We start from the raw sequence: 22,451 nt of genomic DNA on the forward strand, positions 1-22,451 counted from the left end.
TTCAATTATCCCCCTGCCTTGGAATCATTTTGAACACTAGTTGTTGATATCCACAGCCAAATTGTTGTGGTAGGAATTTCCTATGAATCAGAATTTTTATTTTTATTTATTTATTTATTTTTTGCTAGGCTTTTTATTTCTTTTTGTGTGCCCAGAAAGATGGCTTTGCTGTGTTGTGATGTTTCTCTAAATTGAGCGTGTGTTTTGTTGAACCAGCACACCCACTAATACATCACGGGGAAGCAGACAGCTGTTACATTCACGTCGTCACGACTAATAAATCCCGTGTATTCTGTGTTGTCAGTGTGATCCAGGACAAATTCTGTGGCATCATTAACATTACTGTGGAAGCGTTGCATGATGTGATGACAGAGGATCCAGAATCCGGGACCCTTAAAGAGTAAGTTCTGCTTTTTTTATTCATTTATTTTTTTTTAACTAATTTGCTCTGAGATGAAATGGAATAAAATTTCAATTTGCAAGTATATCATGCAGTTCAAGTCAAATAATCAAAGAAGATGGGCACACGTTGAATATTCAAAATGAAACGGCTACATTTTTGTCATAGCTTCAGGTCTTTCCAGTGCAAAAACTTTATCTACTGAAAGTCTTGCACTCTCACTGCCTGAATCAAACAGTGACAAATGTCCAGAACCTGTAACAGATGTAGTTTTCTTTTAAAGCTTTCAACATCTGTGCTTCCCTTTGATTATTATTTTTTTATTAAATGGCTACCTTCCAATGTTCTTCACTCAGTAAAACTGTCCACACTGAAGAGTGATGTTGTTACTGTGACCTGGTAGCGCTTATGTGTGACACATTCACTTATCTTGAACATATATTTTAACTTCTGATTGACTGATCAATAGTCATACCCATTCATGCTAGAAATGAGGATTGCAAAACATCCCAGGGATGAAGAACCTTCACGATTTTTAGAGGAAAAAGAAAATGTTCTTTCGTCATACTGCAGCAATAATTACCTTCTAATTACAGAAATAATACCTCTAAAATCTACAAAAAGTTATGAATTCACAAGCCTTTTCTTCTCAATCAATGCCCACAATATTGTATTACCACTCCCACTTTTATTAGTTTCCCAATAGTACAAGGTTAAGACTAATGGTTGTGACCTAGAAGATTATGAGCATCCAATTCAGAGATATTTTGGATTCACAAACGGTGTTCTTCACCATGTTTTTACTTTAAAACATTTTTTCCTGCCTTTAGAGAGCCCTAATGAGATAAAGGGTCAAAGGTTTTAAAGGAAGCTTTTTTTTTATTTGCCATTATTGCATTAAATTCCTTTGGTTCACTGTTGTGGAGCAAGTATTAATGGATGCACTTTACTTAAAGCTCTCTTCAGTAGATGGAGACAATTTGCCATTTTATGTCCAATTAGGAGATGCAGTCTTTTGTCACTTTGCAGCAATAAAGTCCAAGAATCCAACATGCTTTTTTATTACTCTGAGCTGTCTAGACGCATTACATTTAATGCACACATTACTTTTAATACAATGCATTAAGGAGATTATTTATTTAACCTGTTTCAAAACAACATATAAATTAAGTCTTTGCTTTATTCGCACAGGATTACTATTAAAAAAAAAACTACTTTCTTTTTAAGTAGTTGAAGGAAGTGCTGAACATTGACTTATTTATTTACACACTGATGCCTTGTTTGCTCTGTCAGGCTTATTTTTTTCTCAGTTTTTAAGACTGTCAGTTTATAAATAAACTCATGTGCTCAAGCAATGTGTGAGCAACTATGTGCTTTTTGGAATGACAGCTAATTTTGAGCTTAAAAACTGCAGAGTGCTTTGAAGGCTTTTAAAGGGTCATAGATTTGATTATTGGCTTTCTGAAAAGCCTCAAAGAATCCCCTTCAAATTGTTATTGATACAACTTCAATTCCAATTCAAGAATCAATGTTAAAGTACTGATGTAGTTGGTTTAAAGGACCGATCATAACAGCATTATGATTCAGCCTCAGTTTCATTACATCAATGTGTGAAATCTTCTGTAAACACTCTATTATAAATTGAAAGATTTTTATTTTCCCTCCTTTGAATGTCATTAAGCAGAATTTATTGACTTTCTGATCGCAGCTTATCACTTGGCGCTGTTCAAAGTCAGAAAATATCCTATTCATGCCACCACAATCTTATCTGTGCTCCCAGTACTGAATTAAGAAATGAACACAAAGAAAATAAAAGACCATACACAGACTTTATACCAAGCACAAAGGTTTTTACTTGCAGTTCCTCTCTGCATGCAGATGAACCAATATGAATAGTGTTTGTGGCTGTGTAAAACAAATGCCAGAGGGTTCAGCCTTTTTTGTTCGTCTGTGTTTGCACACGCTGCTTGCTCTGAGATTGTCTCCTACTGTGCAGGTCTATGGGTGGTTATTAATATGGAGCTGAATATTATTGTGTTGGCAGCTGCATGCTGATGATCCATTTTGAAGAGCCCAAGCTAAGTGACGAAGAGGAGCCGCCAACCGAGCAGGATAAGAGGAAGAAACTTGTGAGTCAAACATATGAAGCACACACTCACATGCGTAATTTTTTAACTATTGAAAATATTTTCTTAACTTTTTTACGCCTCTGATATTTAAGAGTATGTATTTTATTTTTTTCTTTCTCTGTTCTCCTCTTTTCATACTAATTATTCTGTTATGCCATGCTATGCCATTGTGTAACAGAAGATATGCATGGTTATTATTATTTTATATATACAAATGTGAAGTGTGACATATTCAGCCATTCTGAATCAATACTTTGTAAAATCAGCTTTTGCTGTACGTACAGCTGCAAATCATTTTGGTTTTGTCTCTACTGGCTTTGCCAAGTTTTCTCAATGATTTTTTTGTTGGTTTTCAGTCTCTACTTGGACTAGACCATTTTAACACAGGAGTGTGTGTGATTTGGTCTAAACCATTTTATTGCTGCTCTGGTTGTTTGCTTGGGGTTCCGGACGTCTTCTGGATCATTTCCCTCCCACGTGATTGAAATATATTGATGTTTGTCGCGTTTAATGTGACTAAATGTGAAGAGGTTCAAGCAACATGAATGCATTTTAGAGGACCTGTATGTATTACCATTCAACAGCTGCAACAGCTTTATCTGGCGGACTGTATATACACTTAAATGAAGAACCTGAATGGATTTATGTTATAGCATAAATGGGGATCCACATATAGCCAATCTGTGGGAGATGTACATCCATTAAACGGAACAAGGATATATTTGTGCATGAGCATGCATCTGTTTTCTATTCTGGCCCACTGTCTAGGCTGAGAAATATTCACCCTTCTCTCAATATTGTGAAGTACAGCTTAATTATATTATTGGTGGCTGTGTCTGAGTGGTGTTCCTCTAAGAAACACTTCAGCAAAATTACTTTTACTGTTTATTCTGAATAGGAAAATCTTTCTGAGACTATCCTCTTTGTGGTTAGCAAGTGTGTATTTTGCTTGGTGGTATCCCGGTGCACTTATCTCTTCAACCCAGGCTCTGACTTTTTGCTCCAAGGAATAGAAAAGAGGGGACTTAAAGTCGCACCTCTGCCATCTTAATGCTTGCGTGCCTCTGTGCTTGAAGATGCGGATGAATGCGTGTGTAAAAGCAGCGCCTGTGCTCGCATGATACAGTTTTCAGTTTGAGCAGAAAGTAAATGAGAATGGGGATCTGTGACTTTTTGGCAAAAATTATTGATTCCAATTTTGGTTTTTCAGAGCGTTTCACTTTACCGTGCGTCTGCATTCCCGTGTGAAAGCATGTCCTTTACAACATGCGCATTCTGATCTGAAAGCACAGTAACTGGGACCAGAGAGTTGCTTATTGGAACAAACTGAAATCCAATTGCATTACAGTCATTCTTTTGGTGTTTTCACTAAGTAGCAAGAAGTCATTTTCCAACAGCAATATATTGTGCAAAGGACTAGTGTTGGTGAGGGGGAGGAACACCTGAAGAAACGAAACGGATATTGTCAATATGGTATGTGAAAGAAGTTGATGAAGCAACACCAAATCATTTTAGTGGGGATAATTCCTGGTCAGGGCACTTAAAACAAAGCCCTCCTGAACTAAGGTGAAGATTTCACATTTCTTCTGAACCTTTTGGTACTTGATTTTAATAGTTAACCATTAAATAAAAGCTACATTTTCTTCAAAAAGAACCAGTTTTACTTAATTCTATTACAATGGATTTAATATAATAGCTTAAAATTAAATTTAAACCAAGATTCATAGTTTAGATTATTAATTCTATGTATGAAGTGCCACATATTTTTACAAATATGAAAGCCTAAATTTTTAAGAATGTCAAATTTAAATTTTGAACAGCCAGAATTAGACTTTAGTTTCAGACATGGTTTCAGTTCATGTAAACTATAAATGTTTACCTTTTACCATTTAAGAAAAATAGAATAGATCAAATCTGATCCTCCAAGGCAACAGTTGAAAATATTAATAAAATGCCTTTATTTAAACACTGGAGTATTAATTTACTCTCTCTTGGAATCAACCAGTTCTCAGTTAGACATCAGTAACTGGTTCAAAACGCTGCTGTACGGCTTCTCACAGGAATGCATCAAAGGGCATTACCGCTGTCCTGGCTTCACTCCCAATGGTTGCCTGTGTATTTTAGAGCTCACTATAAGGTACTCCAGTCTGTTTTATAAGGTTTTCAACACCCTTATGTAACGGCGCTTCTTCACCACCATACTCCTGCTCTGTGATTTAGGTCTGCTGACCAGCAGCTCCTGTTCATTCCCAGTTCTAATCTTAGAACTTCTTTATTTTTTTTATTGAGCCTCTTAAGTTCTGTAATACCCTAACTTTGCACATTTGACACGCCCCTTTACTATCCATTTTTAAAACTAGTCTAAACATTTATTTTTACCCTAGCCTTTAATATTACTGAGACTGGACTTTACTGATACTTTACTGGTATTGATTTTATCTTGTTTCAGTGCTTTATTGTATTATGATTTATATTTTACTTTGACTCCCTTTACATTGTTGGGTTTTTAGCTTTGTCTTTTTATTTTGTGTATTTTATTTTTTATTTATTTATTTTTTTTTAAGTCTGATTTAACTCTGATCGTTCTTGCACATTGTTTCAGCTGTGACTGGTATTGAAGCACTTTGTAAGTCAAGTTGATGATGATGATGCCTCTTGAAATATTTTCACCACTACACCAGTAGTGAAGTAGTGCTAAACCGGATTTTATTCATTGCTTTGGCCTGCACACAGTCACACACTGATGCTCCAGCTGAAGTGGATTAAAGAGGGAGAGAAAAAAAACAAACTTATAAAATCTAAGTTAGTTTTGCAGGACTTTCTGGCCTGTGTCCCAGAGATCTCCAGGAGGGAAGGGAAGTGAAGGTGATGCACCAGGCTATCAGTTCCTCTCCTGCTGTCTCTACCTACCCTATCCTCTCATTTCCAAACCTCCTGCCTGTTACTGCACCAAGACCTGGCCGATCGTGCAGGGCGTTTTGGAAACGTTGCCTTCATGTTGGCGAATTATTCACTTCGTTATATCCTTCAGGATTTCAAATCAAAGTTTTACTCATTTTATTCAGTTTTAAATGAAGAACCCCACTCTATCTCCTGTACGCCTTTTATCCTCGGAATGAATTAATTAATTTTTAACTTTTGACTTTTTATACATGATACATATGCTGTATCTAATTTTTTGCTTTTACTTGTCTTTAAAATATTCAGCTAACTGTCTGTAGGGTTACTGATGTGGTTACAAATAGTTTTTTTCTTTATATTGCATGTAGAATTAAACCAAAGAGGAAAAAAACTCACTAATCATCTAAATGTGTATTTTGCGATGCTCTTTATCTTCAGGCTGTTTGGTAATTATGCAACTGCAGTGCAAAAAGAAAAGTAAACATCACTGTAATCCAAGACATTAGAGCTGCATGCACGGAAAGGTAGCCTGTATATGTAAACAATGATATACATATTATGAATATGGATATGTAAAGCTCAGATCTGGAGTACATTGGTAGTCTATTAAACTTAAGTGTGAAGATATGCTGTTTTGCATTCCATGCACAGGCTAAACTTGTCGTGGGTGCAGCTCTTCATATTTCTAGTCCTTTAGGTGGAGAGGCTGCCTCCTGGCTGCTGCTGTCTCCTGATTTCTGTCTAAATTGGACTTGCAATGTTTTTCTCTTCTTCAAGGGGAGTTTGTTTTTGTGTGGTGGAAGCTGTTGACTGTTCCACTCTCTTGTATTGGATTTGTAAGGGTCTCTCACTTTGATCTGAGTATTTCAGACAACAAGACTCTGCTAACTGATGCTGTGTGGGGCCTCTGTACAAAATGCATCATTTGATTCTTGTGCTTCATCTACAAGGCCAGTACCATCAAACAAGAAGAGGGATAGGCAACATCAAAGACATTGTCCACTGGGTACTAATGACATGGGCTCTGTTTGTTGTGCTGTGGTGGCTCACACCCACTTGAGCTTGTTCGGTTTTTCCCCACACAGTAATACAGCACAGGTTACTTAGTTGAATTTGTTAAAGTAGTTGCTGCTGACTGATTACTCCCAGACACAAAAACAGGATGAAGGTGCCCTATGACACCTATTAGTGCCAAGATAAATTGGTGTACATGTGCATTGAGGGGGTTGCTTGTTACAGCTCATCATTCAGTTGCGATTGGGGCAATAGTGTTTTGCTGTAATTGAGGCTGGAGTCACAGGTTCATTGTAACAACCTGGCTGTCTAGTATGGGCTATGAGAAAGTTGGTGACCGGGTTCCCATGTGCCAGGTCATTGTAAAAGTCTCCAAAAAGACTGAAAAGTGTGGCATATATTTGTATTCAGTCCCCAATCAAAAGCTTTATAGAACTACCTATTACAGCTGCTGGTCTGTTGAGGTATTTCTCTACTAGCTCTGGAACTCTAGAGACTTTTTCCCCCTCATTCTATGCTTTTCTTGGCCACAGAATCTCAGTCGTATTTAGGACTGGACTTTAGCAAAGGCATCATTTAAAAGAATATGCTTTGATCTAAAGCAGGTCTGAGTATTTTACGTGTCATGTTGTCAACTGCCCATATGGAAATTGTAAACTAAACAAACACTAATATCTTGTTTTAAACATTACATAAACCAAAACATTTAGTTACAGAAGTCAAAGTGAAAGTGCTGTTCTCAGTTTGCAGCAAACAGCAAAAAAACATGTTGCCAAATTAAACATGCAGTAAAACGCCAGACCTTGTTCATTTCTGGGAGTTGTTGTGAAAGATATTTGCTTTTCAAAATTTGTTTTGAGTTGATTTTAACTGTTGCAGACGCCAACATTAGGTGTGATTATATGATCGCGCTAGAGCTTCAGGTGTATCTGGAAAGACTTTTATTTTTTAAGATGTTAATCTCTGAAAATAAATACGATCCTAAATTGTATGTAATTCTAGTTTGTCAAAGTCTGTTCTCAGCGTTCCATCTTTTGAAATTGTACAAGTGTTTCCTCCAGTAGCTTTTATTAATCATTATTTTTTCTTAAAGGAAAAAAAAAAAAGATTTCACATCTTTGCAAATGGGATGAAATACCTGCCAACGCAATTATCTCTGTAACAGGTTGTTATCAGCTTATAGCATAGGTGAGGCTCACTGCTCTCAATCGCTCAAAAAATATTATTTGAAGCTGATGAGACATTAAGTTGTTCCTTTCATTCAACCATCTTGTATTATTTTGTTTTAATGAGCAATCACACTGCCTCCGAAAATCTTGCAGAGGTGTATATTTGTAGGAAATGAGTTTCAGCGTGTTATCGTTTCACTCTGAGCCACACAAAGCATTGGTAATGAAGACTTGCCATTCTTGCTTCATTGTTGCTCTGTTCTCAAGCAGACCATCAGTCTCAGCATAATTTAGTTGGGTTGAATAACAGACCTCTCTGACACTGTTATTTTGCCGCACAGGATGAAAAGATTCTCGTTTGTATGGCTCAAGGCAGAGCTACCAAAATTAGCTTCCATTTCTTTTTGCTTCTCATCTCAAAAGCCATTTGTCCATGAGAGTAGTGAAGAATGCTTCAGGATTGGGAAAAAATACTTTTTTAGATGACTTAAAACATATCTGAAGTTGGGAAGAAGCTTGCTGGTGGAGCTTTAACATTAATTTGAAGATTTTTGAAAAAGTGCAGTCAAAATTAGACCTTCAGTGTTGCTGATGTAATTTTTAAACTTGTGACAGTCTGCAGCAGTCTAAAGCAGACACTGTGTGTGACTTCTGCAAATTGGCACAGCTATTGAGGTTTTCTGGTCACATTTGCTATTGTAATATTTTTTTCTGTAATCTCACAGTTGATACTTAAACGATGGGTACTAGATTCATTGTTATATCTTGATTTGAAGTTACAATTCTAGATTTCTAACTTAAAATGTATCTAGTTGAGTGGATAGGAGTTAAATCTATCCACTCATTTCAAATGTGATTATTATTAACGGTTTAATGTAAAATGTAAAACCCAAAATTGTATATGAAGTCAAATATAAGAACAAGAAAACTTTTATTTATTTTTGCTGGAGGATTCATTAATCCAGGAATATCAGTGAACTGATTTTTATTTTTTACTTTTAATGTTTACGTCTCTATCTGATAGATGCTTAAAATTTGAAGGTGGTAGGGTCATTATGATGGAAAAGAAAGAAGGAAAACACAGGTTGATCACAATCAATTCAATATTTAAAAATATTACCATAGTTACATGATTTCCCCAAATCATACAGACCTATTGTGCACCTTTTTCTACCACACATATTTCCTTCCACATAATTTTCCACGAATGTGCTTAGATCAAGTGGTGTCAGTGACCATCTGCTGGACAGTTGTTTGTAGACCATAGCCTAAATTTTTTAGTGTACCACTGTGTACAATCTTGTGACTGATTTGGTAGAATGAAGTCCAGCAAGATGCCTGTCATCTTTGAGAGTTGCTGAATTTGTCTCGGAGCTTTCAGAAAAAGCCACTAATGTGGTCCAAAAAGTCTCTAAGGTACACCAAAGCATAGAGGTCATGATCTGACTGACAGGTATTTCAAAAGTTCAAGTTGAGACATAACAATAGCCATAACAATCAAATTGTGCAGTCATCCAGAAAAGACCGTCTCCTCACTAGAGAAAGTGTCAAATATAATTTGTGCAAATGTCAAGATGAAAGTTTTACAAGCAAAACAATCATCATTGGTCAGAAATACTCACTTTGCCTGCAAGTAAATGTAATCTCATGAGCAGTTGGGACAGACAAAATGTTAATTTAAAATACATTTTGTCCTGTTTTCACTATCTGTGTAAAATATGGAAATCGTTTAATCTGTACTACTGTCACAAAATATGGACTCATAATTTGTCTAGCATGTGTAAAGCTCAATATCTTTTTTTTTCCATTTATACCTCAATATCTAAAGTAAATTTTTAAAATGCTTTACTATAGGTAGAGCAACAACAGATGATCTAAAAATTGACAGCACTACACTCTCTTATATCTGCTCTGGAGAACAAAGTCCAAAAGTGAACTTTTATAATTCGGTTGCCTCCAGCATGTGTTTTTATATTGATTTCAGGAGAGAGGAAATTAGTGAATTAGACAGCTGCTTCAGGGGCTGCAGAACGAGGTATCAAATAGATTTTAAGGGCTATGACAGAAAAAGGTTAGGACAGAGAATCGGTTACAGTGGTAATTGTCCAAAACTATTTTTCAAATGGGGGTGGAAGAAGGGGAGAGGGGAGAGGAACTCAGGTTTTCTACAATGTCTGCATTGTGGATTAAACTACAGGTGATGCCAAAAAAAAAAAAAAAAAAAAGCTTATTATTTCATATCAGCTCTGTTTCAAGGTCTACACAGTTAATTGGTGTGATTCAAGTAACGATAATGTCAATAATTGGTCCTAGCTTCAACAATTAGCTGTTAAATTGATCAGTGTATTTCCTAATTAACAATGAAGAAGAGCTCATTCATTAGCCATGTGACTCATTACACTGGAACCACAAGTCTGACTGTTTTTGAGACCTGACCAGCATTTCTGATTTGCATGATTATCTGTCTAAGCTTTCATCCAAGTTAATTAAGATTCAGACTTCATAACATGAATGACCCATAGGTTTTAATTCATAAAAAGGTGGTTTAATTAACTGGAAAAATCGTATACGCTAACAGACTGCAAGAAGATATTAATAAGCCACAAATGTCTTTTTATTTCTTATTTTTTTAAGGGCTCACAATAACTTAATGTGATCTGGCACTTTTTCAGTGTTGATCTAAACTTTTAAAATTTGGTTCATGGCATTAATCTTGTTGGATTTGACAGTCATTGTAAATCTAAACCTTTAAGTAAATTTTTGCTGAATAACTAGGGGCAGTATATTGGCACTAATATCGGCATCAGCTGATGCAAGTCATTTTTTAACGTCGATATTGATTTCTTTAAATAAAACTGAACCAATATTAACAAGCAATATTTATTTCTGTCTTTTTGTCATTTGTTTCTAGAGGGGGAGGAGAGCAAGTTGGTCATTCAATATTTATTTGATCATGTTACAATGATGGCGATGCAGCACAGGATTGGCTAATGAAGGGCACAAGCCAAATGTATTGGTGTTCTAATAAAGTTGTTGGTTTGATATTTTTCCTCTTTATTTTTTTCCATCTGGTACTTGACTATTTTTAGAGAGCAGATTTTAGCCTTTATTTTTTGTATGCTTGTGTGTCAAACCACTTAACTATGCCCAATGAATCATTCAACTACTGAATGGCTTCTTAGCTCAAAGGGTGCACAATGTTGCAGTCTGCACACAGCAAACAACTCGGGAGGGGAGGGAATAGGATTTTTAGGATGTGTACTGGCAGCCTGCAGCAAAACCTTGTCTAATTAATTCATCAATTTATGTATTTTTGCAGAATCCATAAAAATTACAAAGGCTATTACAGTTAAAATATTATTTTTGGGTTAGAAAGAGAAATGATCAACTGAACATTTTGTTCACTGAACATTAGCTCCAATGTGAGGCTGAATTTACAAATGAATAAGCGAGTAAAATAGCAACTGAGACCAATAGAAAAATCTTCCTTAGAAATCCTCCAAATTGAAAATGGTCCATTTTAAATTTAACATTAAAAACTTGATCTTTAAATGAATATGTATTTAATTATTAGAAGCAAGTTGAATTTGGTCTAAAACTTTTATTGAGTACTTTTGAAATAATTTCTCTCTTGTTACACACTTCACAACTGAGAAAGCAAATAGTGTGAGTCAGTTGCTCTGCAGTTTCCTATCAGGAGGTAAATTAACTGTGGGGAAAGCAAGCATGATGAGTGTTGGCAAACTCAGAACAGTTTGAGAATGCACAGCTATATTAACGTAATGTAGCTTCAGCATTTGTTACCATTCCAACAAGATTGTGCTCATTATGCTTACGGCATAGAAATATGGCACGTGGTTGTCAAAATGTTACTCTAATGATATTTAAACTTCTAAAGTACATCTTCTCTAAAATGTCATTGAGCTGCTGTTTTCCTTTTCAAGTCTTATAGCGTCTTAGAGAACAAACATAACCAGAAGAGTCAAGGACAGACATGTTGAGGGAAGGTGAGGTAGCAGGCATTCGTCAAATTTAGATAACCTTGCTTTAGAGCTATTATTGTAAACCAGTGAAAAATGAAGTGACACAGCCGCGCAATCTCATAATTAATTTTTTATATCTATTTCTTGTAGCCACAAATATCAGTATTTAAATATATCTGTCAAATTAGCATAAAATGTTGTCTTTATAACGCATATATACATTTTAATTAGCAGGTATGATATTTTATGCCATAAACTGTAAACTAGAAACATCGTTTCTTCTTATTTCCTGACTTTGTCACACATAAAAGCAGTCACATTTGTGTGATGCCCATTTTCAAGTCTTTGACTTCATTTAGCACCTTTTGCAAAGGCCTAGAAGAAAGGTTCCCATACGTCCCATATATAATTGTGTTCACCTGCACTGGGAGCTCATTAGTGCAAACATTTTACTAACATTAAGCAGAGTTTAACTAGGTTAGCACATCCAAATATTACTCATAAATGCAATAAGATTCTCTGAAAAATGAGCTCAGATATTAAAGTTCCCTGCGGCATTGCCCAAGGACGGAGAAATGGTGCAGTAGCACTATTTGAGAAGCACTTTTTTTTCTTCAGATACTAAAGTTGGACTTTAAACAGGAACTAAATCAGTTGGAGATCATGCTTATTTTTCTTACAAACCACATTTTGAAGACTGCAGTTGATGCCGTTCAAATGAGTTAAACCTCACTGTAAAAACACAAAATGTTTACTTTGTGGCAATCATCATCTTTCTCTGTGATAGTTGAGAGACATGGGCAAGATTTGTGTAAATTATCTAATTTATCTGGTCATTTGCACTAAAGTTTCATCACATTACAAAGTTTTGTTGTTTCAAAGATACATAATATATTGTTTAAAAAGCAATGTAAAGAAGTCCTTCAGATCACATTGACATCATTGACCATATTATTAACTATTTTGAAGCCAGCTTCAAGCAAGCATTGTGTTGTTACCTGGTTGTTGCCAACCAGGTAACAACACAATGCTTGTGTTGTTATGTTAGCATGTTAGAAAGGAAAAAATATATGTATGAAAGAAACAGTTTTCAAAAAACTGCTGCTGGATTTTTACGTCAACATTCTAGAAATACTAGAGACTGATTGTTAGAGTGGGTGTTTTATTGCACAAGTGATGAAGATTGGATGTTTTGTTTTCTCCTTGATTTTTGTTCCAACAGACTTCTGTTATTTTCCAGCCACCACTGTTGTCCCTTAATAGAGATTAGATTAGATGGAGAACTGTGTTGTCGTGTTCTGCATTAATTTATTTTCATTATAAATAGAAATATTTAAGCTGAGAACTGCAAAGTTTCACCTGTCACCTTTGCACTCCTCGGTGCTTATCTTGCAAATGAATAAGGACTTTTGGTGCTTGCCTGATTACATGCTAGATTTCATTGAAGATACTGAATATTTAGCCTGACTTGACTTGGCCTGTCATTCAAAGTTTGTTTCTAGATAAAGTCGTATCTTGAATGAGCCACTGGAGCACTGTGAGCTCACATTGACAAGACAGAAGTTGCTTTTTATATTCTGACAATATTTTATTTGTTTATGAAGCACAATCTGTTGTTTTTCTTTTTTCCCCCCATCTGCTTATCCACCTTAAGGAAAATCTTAGGTTTAAGGTTTTAAAATTAATCTTTTGGTGTGTACCTGTAGACTGAAGCACTACTTGTGATAGTCAAGGGAAGTAGCATAGTTAAAAAAGAATTATCAAATGAAATGGCAAAACAAAAATAGACTTTATTTCAATAACATACCATAAAATCTCAATAGAAGGTCCTTTGGCATCAGTGATGTTTGAGATGTCATGCCACTAAAGTCTTAAGAGCTCTTCATGTTCTTTGGAAAACAGGCAGTGGATGCCTGAGTGGCTGAGGGATTTAAAGAGATTTCAAGTATTTTCATTTAATAATGTTACAGACTGGAAAATCATGTCTAAGTAGGTTTGGTTATCAAAAATGTTCAGTCAGGGTAAAAAGAAGATTCTGACTTGCAATTACTTTTTCAGAAACCCTCAGTTTTTATCAAATAACTTCTGTAAAATATAAACTGTATGTCTCTACTAAATGACTGTTTCTGTACATCGACGGTGTCCAGCTCCAGTCTTCAAGGATGAGTGTCCTCCCATTTTTAAGTGTTTATTCTCCAACACAGCTGATTCAAATGGTCCAACTACCCTCAACATGTCACAGTGTTCTGCAAAGGCCTGTTATTAAAGTATCATATAATTTAGCTGTGGTGAACCCGGGATAAAACTAACAAATGCAGGATACCAACCCTTCAGGCGTGACTTTGGTCACCACTCCTGTACATAAATGAACTGCACAGAATTCATAACATTAGGTCTTTATGCATAATTCTGAAGTTGTTTACTAAAAGTATAGCATGAGCATTTCATCTTTGAAGCATAGTTCAAGGTTGCATAACTCTATACAATGACGCAACTGTGCAGAAACGGGGCAGCATATACTCACTGTATCAACATAACATTCAGTTAGGAGTTGAGGGTAAAGCAGGGGTCATCATTCTGCAAGAAATTATTTAAAGTTTTAAATTTACAGTTTTGCTTAGATAACGATGTAATGCTCAAATTATTGTAAATACTTTTTCAACAGTTATTTTTGGACTGGTCTTATTTGTTCTTGGGCATTCAAGTGTCTGGGTGACAGTGTTCTCGCATTTCTCGATGACCTCTGTTATTCTCCTTGTCAACACAAATTGTGTTTTTAAGAACGGTCTGCTGGAGTCAGACTTTTAGTCTTTCTGTCTGGGATTTCTTGATATGTGTGAACTAATAAAAATCTCAACCGTTCCAACCAACGCATATTTTTTTGTTTTTGTTTTTGTTTCCATAGTTAATGACAAAGTTCATGAGACTGCAGAACTTCAACTTTCAAGTACAACACCAGTAACAGTGTAATAACTTGTGCTGTCTCAGTGTGAAAATGACTGCATTGAAGTTCTTAATCCTCCCTCTAAGTCAAGGTACCACAACACTAATGAAATCTCAAAGCAGGAGAAAGACTGAATTTTTTCTGTGCTGCTTGTCTCGTCTCTTTTCTGTCGTTGTTTTCCATGACTGTTATGCTGTCCTCTTCTGTCACTTCAACATGAACGTTATCATGGGAAATGTACTTGACCTTATTCAGTTCAGTGTAGTGTCCTTTTTCAGTTTTTGTTTTGTACGTATTGCCCCTCTATTCTGTCTTCATCACTTGTTCATTGCAGCTAGTCTGATAGTTTGAATGAGAAAGCCATCAGTTTTTACTACCATCCCATACAAAATACAAAAATGCTTCATTTTTTTTTACATTAAATCTAATATTGTAAAAATGTTTATATGACTAGAAGTGACAACGGTAAGTGTCGGACTTAAATTAGTATGGCCCGTTCTCAGCAAGCCAGTGGAGCTCTAACACCACTCTCATGCTCACAAGGAGATGCTTCCCCTTTCTTGAATAATGTCCTTTAGCCACGCTCTGGCATGCTTCCAGAAATATTTGCATAATCATATACAGTCCTTTTCTGTCATTTCCTTTTGATGTTTTTAATGACAGTTGTGCACTGAAAGTTTAAAGTGATGTGCTACCTTAAGTGACTTTTGAAAGGATTCAATTGGGCCATTAAATGATCATATAAAAGCTGGTATTTTGAGAATCTCAGAATGAATTTGTGTGCTTTGATGTAAAGCTGCAGAAGGTTGCATCTAAAATCCGTAACTGCTTTTATATGTTGCAGATATGCTTTTGAAATCACATTTAACATCAGCCTTAACATTTCCTTAATAGTTAATAGGTAACTCTTTTACAACTCTTTTTGGTGCTAAATATATTTTTGATACACCAGTACATCAATTTTTACTTTTCGAAGGTCAGTTATGTTGACTTAAAATGAAGAACTATAACCTATAACCTAACTCATTATCCTATGGCCAGTAATTCTGTAACACATCTGTTTAGAGATGGTTTGGTCATTTATTTTTCCAGCCAGTTGGCTCAGCCTGTTGTTTCAGAGAAAGAGATTATCTCAATTTGCAGCCAAATGCTCACATCAAGGGTAAATTGCCCATTACTGGCACAGAGATGTGTAATTGTGCCATCTTTGCAACTTTTAGCCTAACACTACGGGTCTCACTACAAACACAAAAATGTTTGGCAACTCATCTTTTAGTAAGAACAGATAGAGCAAACACACTCAGATTTCTATTGTATGTTGCACAAGATAAAAACAGGTGGTCATTTTACAGCTACGGGAGCAAAACGCCACTTTTACGATGACGATAATTAGCTTTTTCATTTGCTGTGTTTTCTTTAGTTCTCTGTTCTCTTTTCTTTCCTTTGCTCTTCTGTCTCTGCTCACTAGGCCACTTTCAAACCTTTCCACTTTCTTCACATCTCATTTGTCTCTCCTCTTTTCATCCTGCCTCATTTATCTTCTACTCTCTCTGAGGCATAAAGACCATATCCTCTTTATCAGTGAGCCGCAGCAGGAGCATGTCACTCTCACTCCACCCTTTACTCTCATCATCACTCCTTTCCTCTCATCGTCACTCAATTTATTTTCTTTCTCACAACTCCACAGGTTTCATCTTTTCTTCTATGCACCTTTGCTATGATTGGAATATTTAGTTTGTGCACCACCAGGTTGGCTTTTATTTGTGCAGATTGCTTATTTCTCCCTTTCAGATGATCCATACGTCAATTTTCTTTTCTCATTTCTTTTTTACATCTAATTTGATTATTGTGTCCCCACTTCTTCAAGAAGTAGTCGTATATCTCGTTCGTTTCCACTTCCTTTTTTGCCTCCATTGTTATTATTATGCTGTCTCTAACTTTACTAACCATGCACATCTTTTTTGTATGTGAGGACACAAATAGTAAAAAATAAATTATTTAGTTATAAAATCACCACTATTTCTGTTACATTCATATCTTGATTCTATTTCGGTATTACCCACTACAAGATTACGGTACAATGTCCTTCATTAACTATGTATTAGCTAGGAGATAACATGGTATTATGATTTTAACACTGTGAAAACAAAAATGCATGAACAAAATCGAAAAGCAATTACTCTGACAACTGCTGCTAAAATATTAATTCATAGTTAAGATACGCTAACATTTGTCTTGTGTTGACTTTGTTATATATGGATGGAATTTCTTGAAATTTCTCACTATGGCTACTAAAGGTCTTTTTCTTGTGTCGGAGAAGGTGTAGAAACTGTCTTTCAGCCAGCTGACAAGACGGTGTGCAGCAACATGTAGGGATTAGAGAAGATCACCTTCATTCTAGCACTTTTCCCATGAGTTTTAAAAGTATATTTGTAGAAATACTTAACACTTTTTGTAGTAGTGCATATTTGAGGTCAGACACTGATGTTTGATAAGTGGGCCTGGTCTTTTGTCTCCTCTCCATTTCCCCTCAAAACTGTTCCTTTGAGTTGTTGTCAGTACTTTGTGCAGGCTAATCATCTTTTCATCCATGTTTTTTAGATAACTTGTTTTGTTCACTGGTGCATGCTCTTTTTAGGATAGGAAAGGACCAAATGAACACTGTTCTAACAAAGTTCAACATTTTTCAAAATACGTTTATAAGCTGCATCTTTCCTTTGACTGAAACTAAACAGTCAAAGCGAATCCCTGAAAGTAACACCACACCATAATTGTCTTTCCACCAAAGCTTCCATTTTGCACTATACAATACATGGCAATCACCAAACCCAGAGTTTATTGGATTCTCAAAGAAGTGTTATTGTTCAGTAAATTAAAACTTGTCTCCACTTGGTAGCCCAGTGCCCTTTATACCGCTTTGCATAGTACTAGAGGATGTAAGGAATTATATTCCACAAAGTTCTTTGTAATGTTCTTGAACTAATGTGAAGGCCCAGGATATTTGGAGGTCTGCAGTGTCCCCATGCTGAGTGAGATAACACTTCACTATTGAGTTCCTTCTGTTTCCTACCACTTCTACTTTATTGCGATACTTTAAAGAGTTGACAGTTGAATGTTTAGTACCAAGGACATTTTTATGAGTGGTCTTATTGGATAGGTGGCGTCCAACCTTTAAAAAAAGATGTTTGTACAAACAATCTGTATGCCTGATTTTTTGTGGCCATGGAAGTGAGTAGAACATCTACATTTATCTTTTGGAGAAATGTCCACCGTTAGCAATATAGTGTAGCTTCTAAATGGGTACTATAAGGTGAAAATGTTTTATGCTGCATCTAAAATTGGTATTTCCATGCTTGCAAAAAGTGCAGACAGTGCAAACACATTCTTGGGTCATCCGTTTACTAGAATCTTTGATGTCAAATAGACTGTTGAATAAATTATTAATTTGAATAGAGCTCTGCCCTACTTATATTTCCTCAGACATGTTTTCAGAGCAAACCTGTGTTTATCAAAGCATTATGCAAAATTTACAAAGCTAGATATGAACAAGCATGACAGATGGGAGATGACAGAACAAGCAAAGTAAAACTAAGACCATTCAATATAGGTCTGGATTGCATTCATTAAAGTTGTATAATAGGTCACTGACCCTAGATTTAAGGGGCTTTGGGAGATTTTGACATCTGTAATAATGCAGCAGGCCCAGGCTCTTCAAACATTAAATGAATGAAAGAAGAAATGTTCAGGGACCCGATGAAGCTGTGCATTTCTGCTGAGTCACACAGATGGTAGAGGAAGAATTTAGCCTGAGCATCTTTTAAGGGAGCACCCAGCCTTCCCTGTCCTGAAGAGTCCAGGCTGATGATGGCAGTGTAATGGAAAATGGTCTCGGCATAATTTGGTCTCGGGTAATCAGTCACTACTTAAATTACACTACATGTCTACTGCTGCTACTGACCGTGTCCATACTCTAACAGTCACAGTTTACTATCTTTTGAGAGATGGAGTCTTCCAGCCTCATACTATACAGCAACACAAAGCAGAATAAAGTGTCCCTTTCCAAGAAAAGATGTGCAGCTCAACCTTTTCTTGTTTTTGACACATTTCTAATAAAATGGAAACATTGAGTGGTTACCTCAGGATAACATAAAGCTTGCTAGACATGGGCTAATCACAAATGTAACTTATAATTTATAAGTGACAAGCTTTATTTTCCTTTTAATTTCCTTTTTTCTTTTCTTTTCTCTTTTTTTTTGCCATTGCTCAATCGATGGAAGCCTTGAAAGACAGGCCAGTTGTTTTACTTGAACTTTAAGGTGGAACAAAAAATACTTGGTTCAGAAATGAGAAAAAATATTAGTCACAAAGACTTATTGGAAGAACATAGTTGGTCAGCTACTTGTGCTTGTCTTTCTGAAAAACGTGAAAGTAGCTTCTACAGTTATTAGAAGAAGAAAATTTGGTCAAACTCCAGCATTGCAGAGCACTAAGTTTATGCTGCATGTAAAACGTTCTCTCGCGTCTCTATGAAAGGCAACATTTCTTCCATATTAAGATAAAATAAGTACACAATAAAATGTGTCTTAAATATCCATGTTTTATTGATCTGGTTTTAATAACTTGCACACTCACCTGCAACTTACTTAATTTATTTTTGCACAGCTTATATCCAATATCACAAAACCTAGGTTAACAAGCGAGTTGAAAGGCAGATTCATAGTGCGACTAACCACAATCCTCCTGGTTAGTTAAGGCAGACATCTTTGATTAATTAAAGCTTCTTTGTAGTATTGGCCCCATGTGTGTTCACACTTATTTGGTTTCCTCATTCATACAAGACTCACTGCCTCTTTCATAATCATTATGTTGGCTAAATGTGGGCTTAGAGTGACTTGTTTTGAGAAACACAACTCCCTAAATCAAATTTGACCTCTTTAAGGCAGCTTATTGGTCTCGCTAGACATTTAGAGGCGGTCTAGCTGGTGAAGAAGCTGTAAAATGATGCATTCTTATTTAACTGAGGAGGTTAATATCAGCCCCCATACCTTCTGCTGTCAGCATGGTCTTACAGTTCATAGATTACACTTCAAATATATCATCCACTCTCAGCACTTCTTGCGTCACACACTTTCTGTTTGCACAGTCGTGCTCATGAATTGTATTTTATGGAGTTAGACATAAGCCACCACCAGGTATGAGATAAAGGCTGGAAAAATACAGATTGTTGCATCACTGCCCCTACTTAGCAAATGCTGTCTTGATTTAGTTTCCCCTCAGATCTTCTGCTGAAGTGCAAATGTGATTTTTCACCAAACTTGTTAGAGGAAAGATTGTTACTGTTAAATGAGATAAAACTAAAATAGGTTTTAGACTAACCATTATCTGTGACCCATGTCACAATTGAAAAACATTTCTACTAGTGTATAAGTTAATCTGACATTTAGTTTTATTGCCAGAGAAGAAAAAAAGGTTTTCATACACTGCATGCAAATTCTTAAATTACAATGTTTGGGTTTTTTTTTTGTTTTATTTTGTGAGAAATAGAGACCTTTGTCTTAAGGGTTCTGCATGGTAAAGGCAAAGTGCTGAAATCAGTTCTTATTGTCCTCGTTCCATGGCTAAAATCACATTATTTTGTTCTCATCTTCATGTCGTTCACCCCTTCTTGTCACAATCCCCGTCTACATGCAATACCATTGTGTGATTGGTCAGAATTTCATGGTTGTGGTTATTTGGAAAACAGCCCCAACTATTTAACTTCCAGGAGCTTGGCTTAGCACGTCTTGTGGGCTTAAGGGGGGTGTGCTAAAACAAACGTATTGGAACCATGTCGCTGAGTGTCGATGGTCCAAATTAGGTCTGACCATGCAGGTCTCTTTATTTTTCCCTAAAAAATGAACCAATAGTTTGAAAGGTGAAAGTAATCATTCTCCATTTTTCTTGTCAGTTTTCAGTATAACTCTTTAAGTTATCTTCTGTCTTTTATTAGAGCCATCTTCTTTCATGTCATAGTATCTCTTTATCTTCACTTTCTCACGTTTCTTCTCAGCCTATCGTGTCATTTTCTTCCCTTTGCCTAACACCTTCTCTTGTCTCCTTGCATATGCCTCTGATTCTTTCCCCAGGGGAAGATGGTGGATCTAATCTATAGTTCCTAACAATAGAAGCTACAGTACAGATTGTTTCATCTCTGTGCTGTTATGAGAAAGGTCCCAACACACCATGTCCCAAGTGCATTGCTCTCAACACTCTTGCTGTTAGAAGAGAAGCATGTGTATCCACGGGGTCCTGCTAACATTCTGCTGATTCATCTGTATGACAATCTTCTTATCCCTTCCTCATTTCCCTGAAGTGTCCTTATCGATCTACACTGCCTTGCTAAATAGATGCTCTTTTTCATTTACGTACTATATTTTTGTTTTATGGCTTTTTTTCAGACATTTATAAAAGACAGTTTATCTTCCTGTGCATTCTTTTTTTTTCTTCCTGGTATATTTCCTAAGAACTTATGTTTCACCTTTAGACTTTTTAAGCTATTTCCCGTAGATTTATTTTTGTAATATTCCATAAACAAATTCACATTTAGGAATTAGGCAGGTATTTCACGTGCACCTCACAGCATTAGTTTTTACAGTTTCAAACGTGTGCAACTGGATTCTGATGTATTTTCTTTGATATTATTTAAAGATATTATTTTGCCTCTGACATGACCTTTTGTGAAGCTACTAGCATCTGCTAGTTTTGTTTACTTTAATAGTAGGAGAAAATGTGATCACAACATCTGCACAAATTTTAACAGTTACCTGTGACTTAATTGCACTGATTTCTGTAAAAGGAAACTACACCCTCTGTCTGTTTGATTTGCCCAAGAGATCTCACGTTAGTCATGTTAAACACGGAAGTCAACAAACTCAATAATAATGGGTGATAGTTTTGATAAGTTACTGATGAAAGGTTTACAATGAAATTATTTAAGAGAAACAAGGAGTTTTTTGGGGGGTTTTTAAGATGAAAACCATATCCATCCCTGAACATTAGATGTTAAGACTGAATGCTAACTACATTATCTACATTATTTCCTCAACCATCTCATCCAAAAGCCATGACAACATATTAGCCTATTTTTGGACGTTTCATTGAACTAATCTGAAAGCAGCTTAAGAATACAAAGACAAGATTTTTAAAAATGTGGTCGAGATGCGCAGAGGAATCTCCTGTTAGCAGTTCAACTTTGGTCCGGCCATCCTAGGCCCTTTACACTATGATACAGCCATCAGCATCAGCTGCATCCAAAGGCTGGACAGTTGATCCCCAGTGGCAAGAAGCTGCGGTCAAGCTGGAGTACTATGAGATGGTCCCTGTCTGGTAACACTGTGTGATTGTTTTTGTTTGTTTGTTTTTTTTCTTCTATTTAAATACCTTTGGAATTGATATGAAAACACAATATCTGAGAGCTACACACCATAAATGCCTCACTCTGGTGTGGATTCAACAAGAATCACCTTTAACAATAAGTTTGTGGTTTGAAGATCATATAGGAGAGTTTTTTTTTTTTTTTTTTTTCCTCCAACTCAACCACAATTAGTAGAGTTTCAGAGGCCATGACACACTCACACATTCAGCATCAGGGCTTCAGTCCTGTTCAAAGGGAGAGAGGTACTCCACCCAGGTCATTGTAGTGAAGACAATTATGCAACTTAGACAGCCGTTTTTCCATTAGGCCACTTTTCACCAGTTTGATTGCACAGCCATGTCAAAATAGTAATTAGCATGGCAAGTGCTGCTTCTCATGATCCATTAGTGACTAAATATTTTCATTACAATATTCTGCTTCTGCATCTCTTTCCGTGTTGGGCGTTTTGATGCTCAATCTTGTGCAGCAAAGAGTCCACTTTCTTCTTCTTAATGTTT

At 36.1% G+C, this 22,451-nt stretch overlaps 1 protein-coding gene across 2 annotated transcripts in view; it reads left to right on the plus strand.

Annotated features, from left to right (window-relative positions):
• Window positions 1-22,451, plus strand: part of ipo11 (importin 11) — a 105,033-nt gene that overhangs the window by 79,020 nt on the left and 3,562 nt on the right. For both annotated transcript variants that reach the window (XM_007548188.2, XM_007548187.2), the window contains 2 exons: window positions 305-400; window positions 2,445-2,529. In XM_007548188.2, the coding sequence (XP_007548250.1) occupies window positions 305-400; window positions 2,445-2,529 (181 nt within the window). The remainder of the gene's footprint in view (window positions 1-304; window positions 401-2,444; window positions 2,530-22,451) is intronic.

Source organism: Poecilia formosa, unplaced genomic scaffold, assembly GCF_000485575.1.
Source record: "Poecilia formosa unplaced genomic scaffold, Poecilia_formosa-5.1.2 Scaffold25, whole genome shotgun sequence".
Lineage (NCBI taxonomy): Eukaryota > Metazoa > Chordata > Actinopteri > Cyprinodontiformes > Poeciliidae > Poecilia > Poecilia formosa.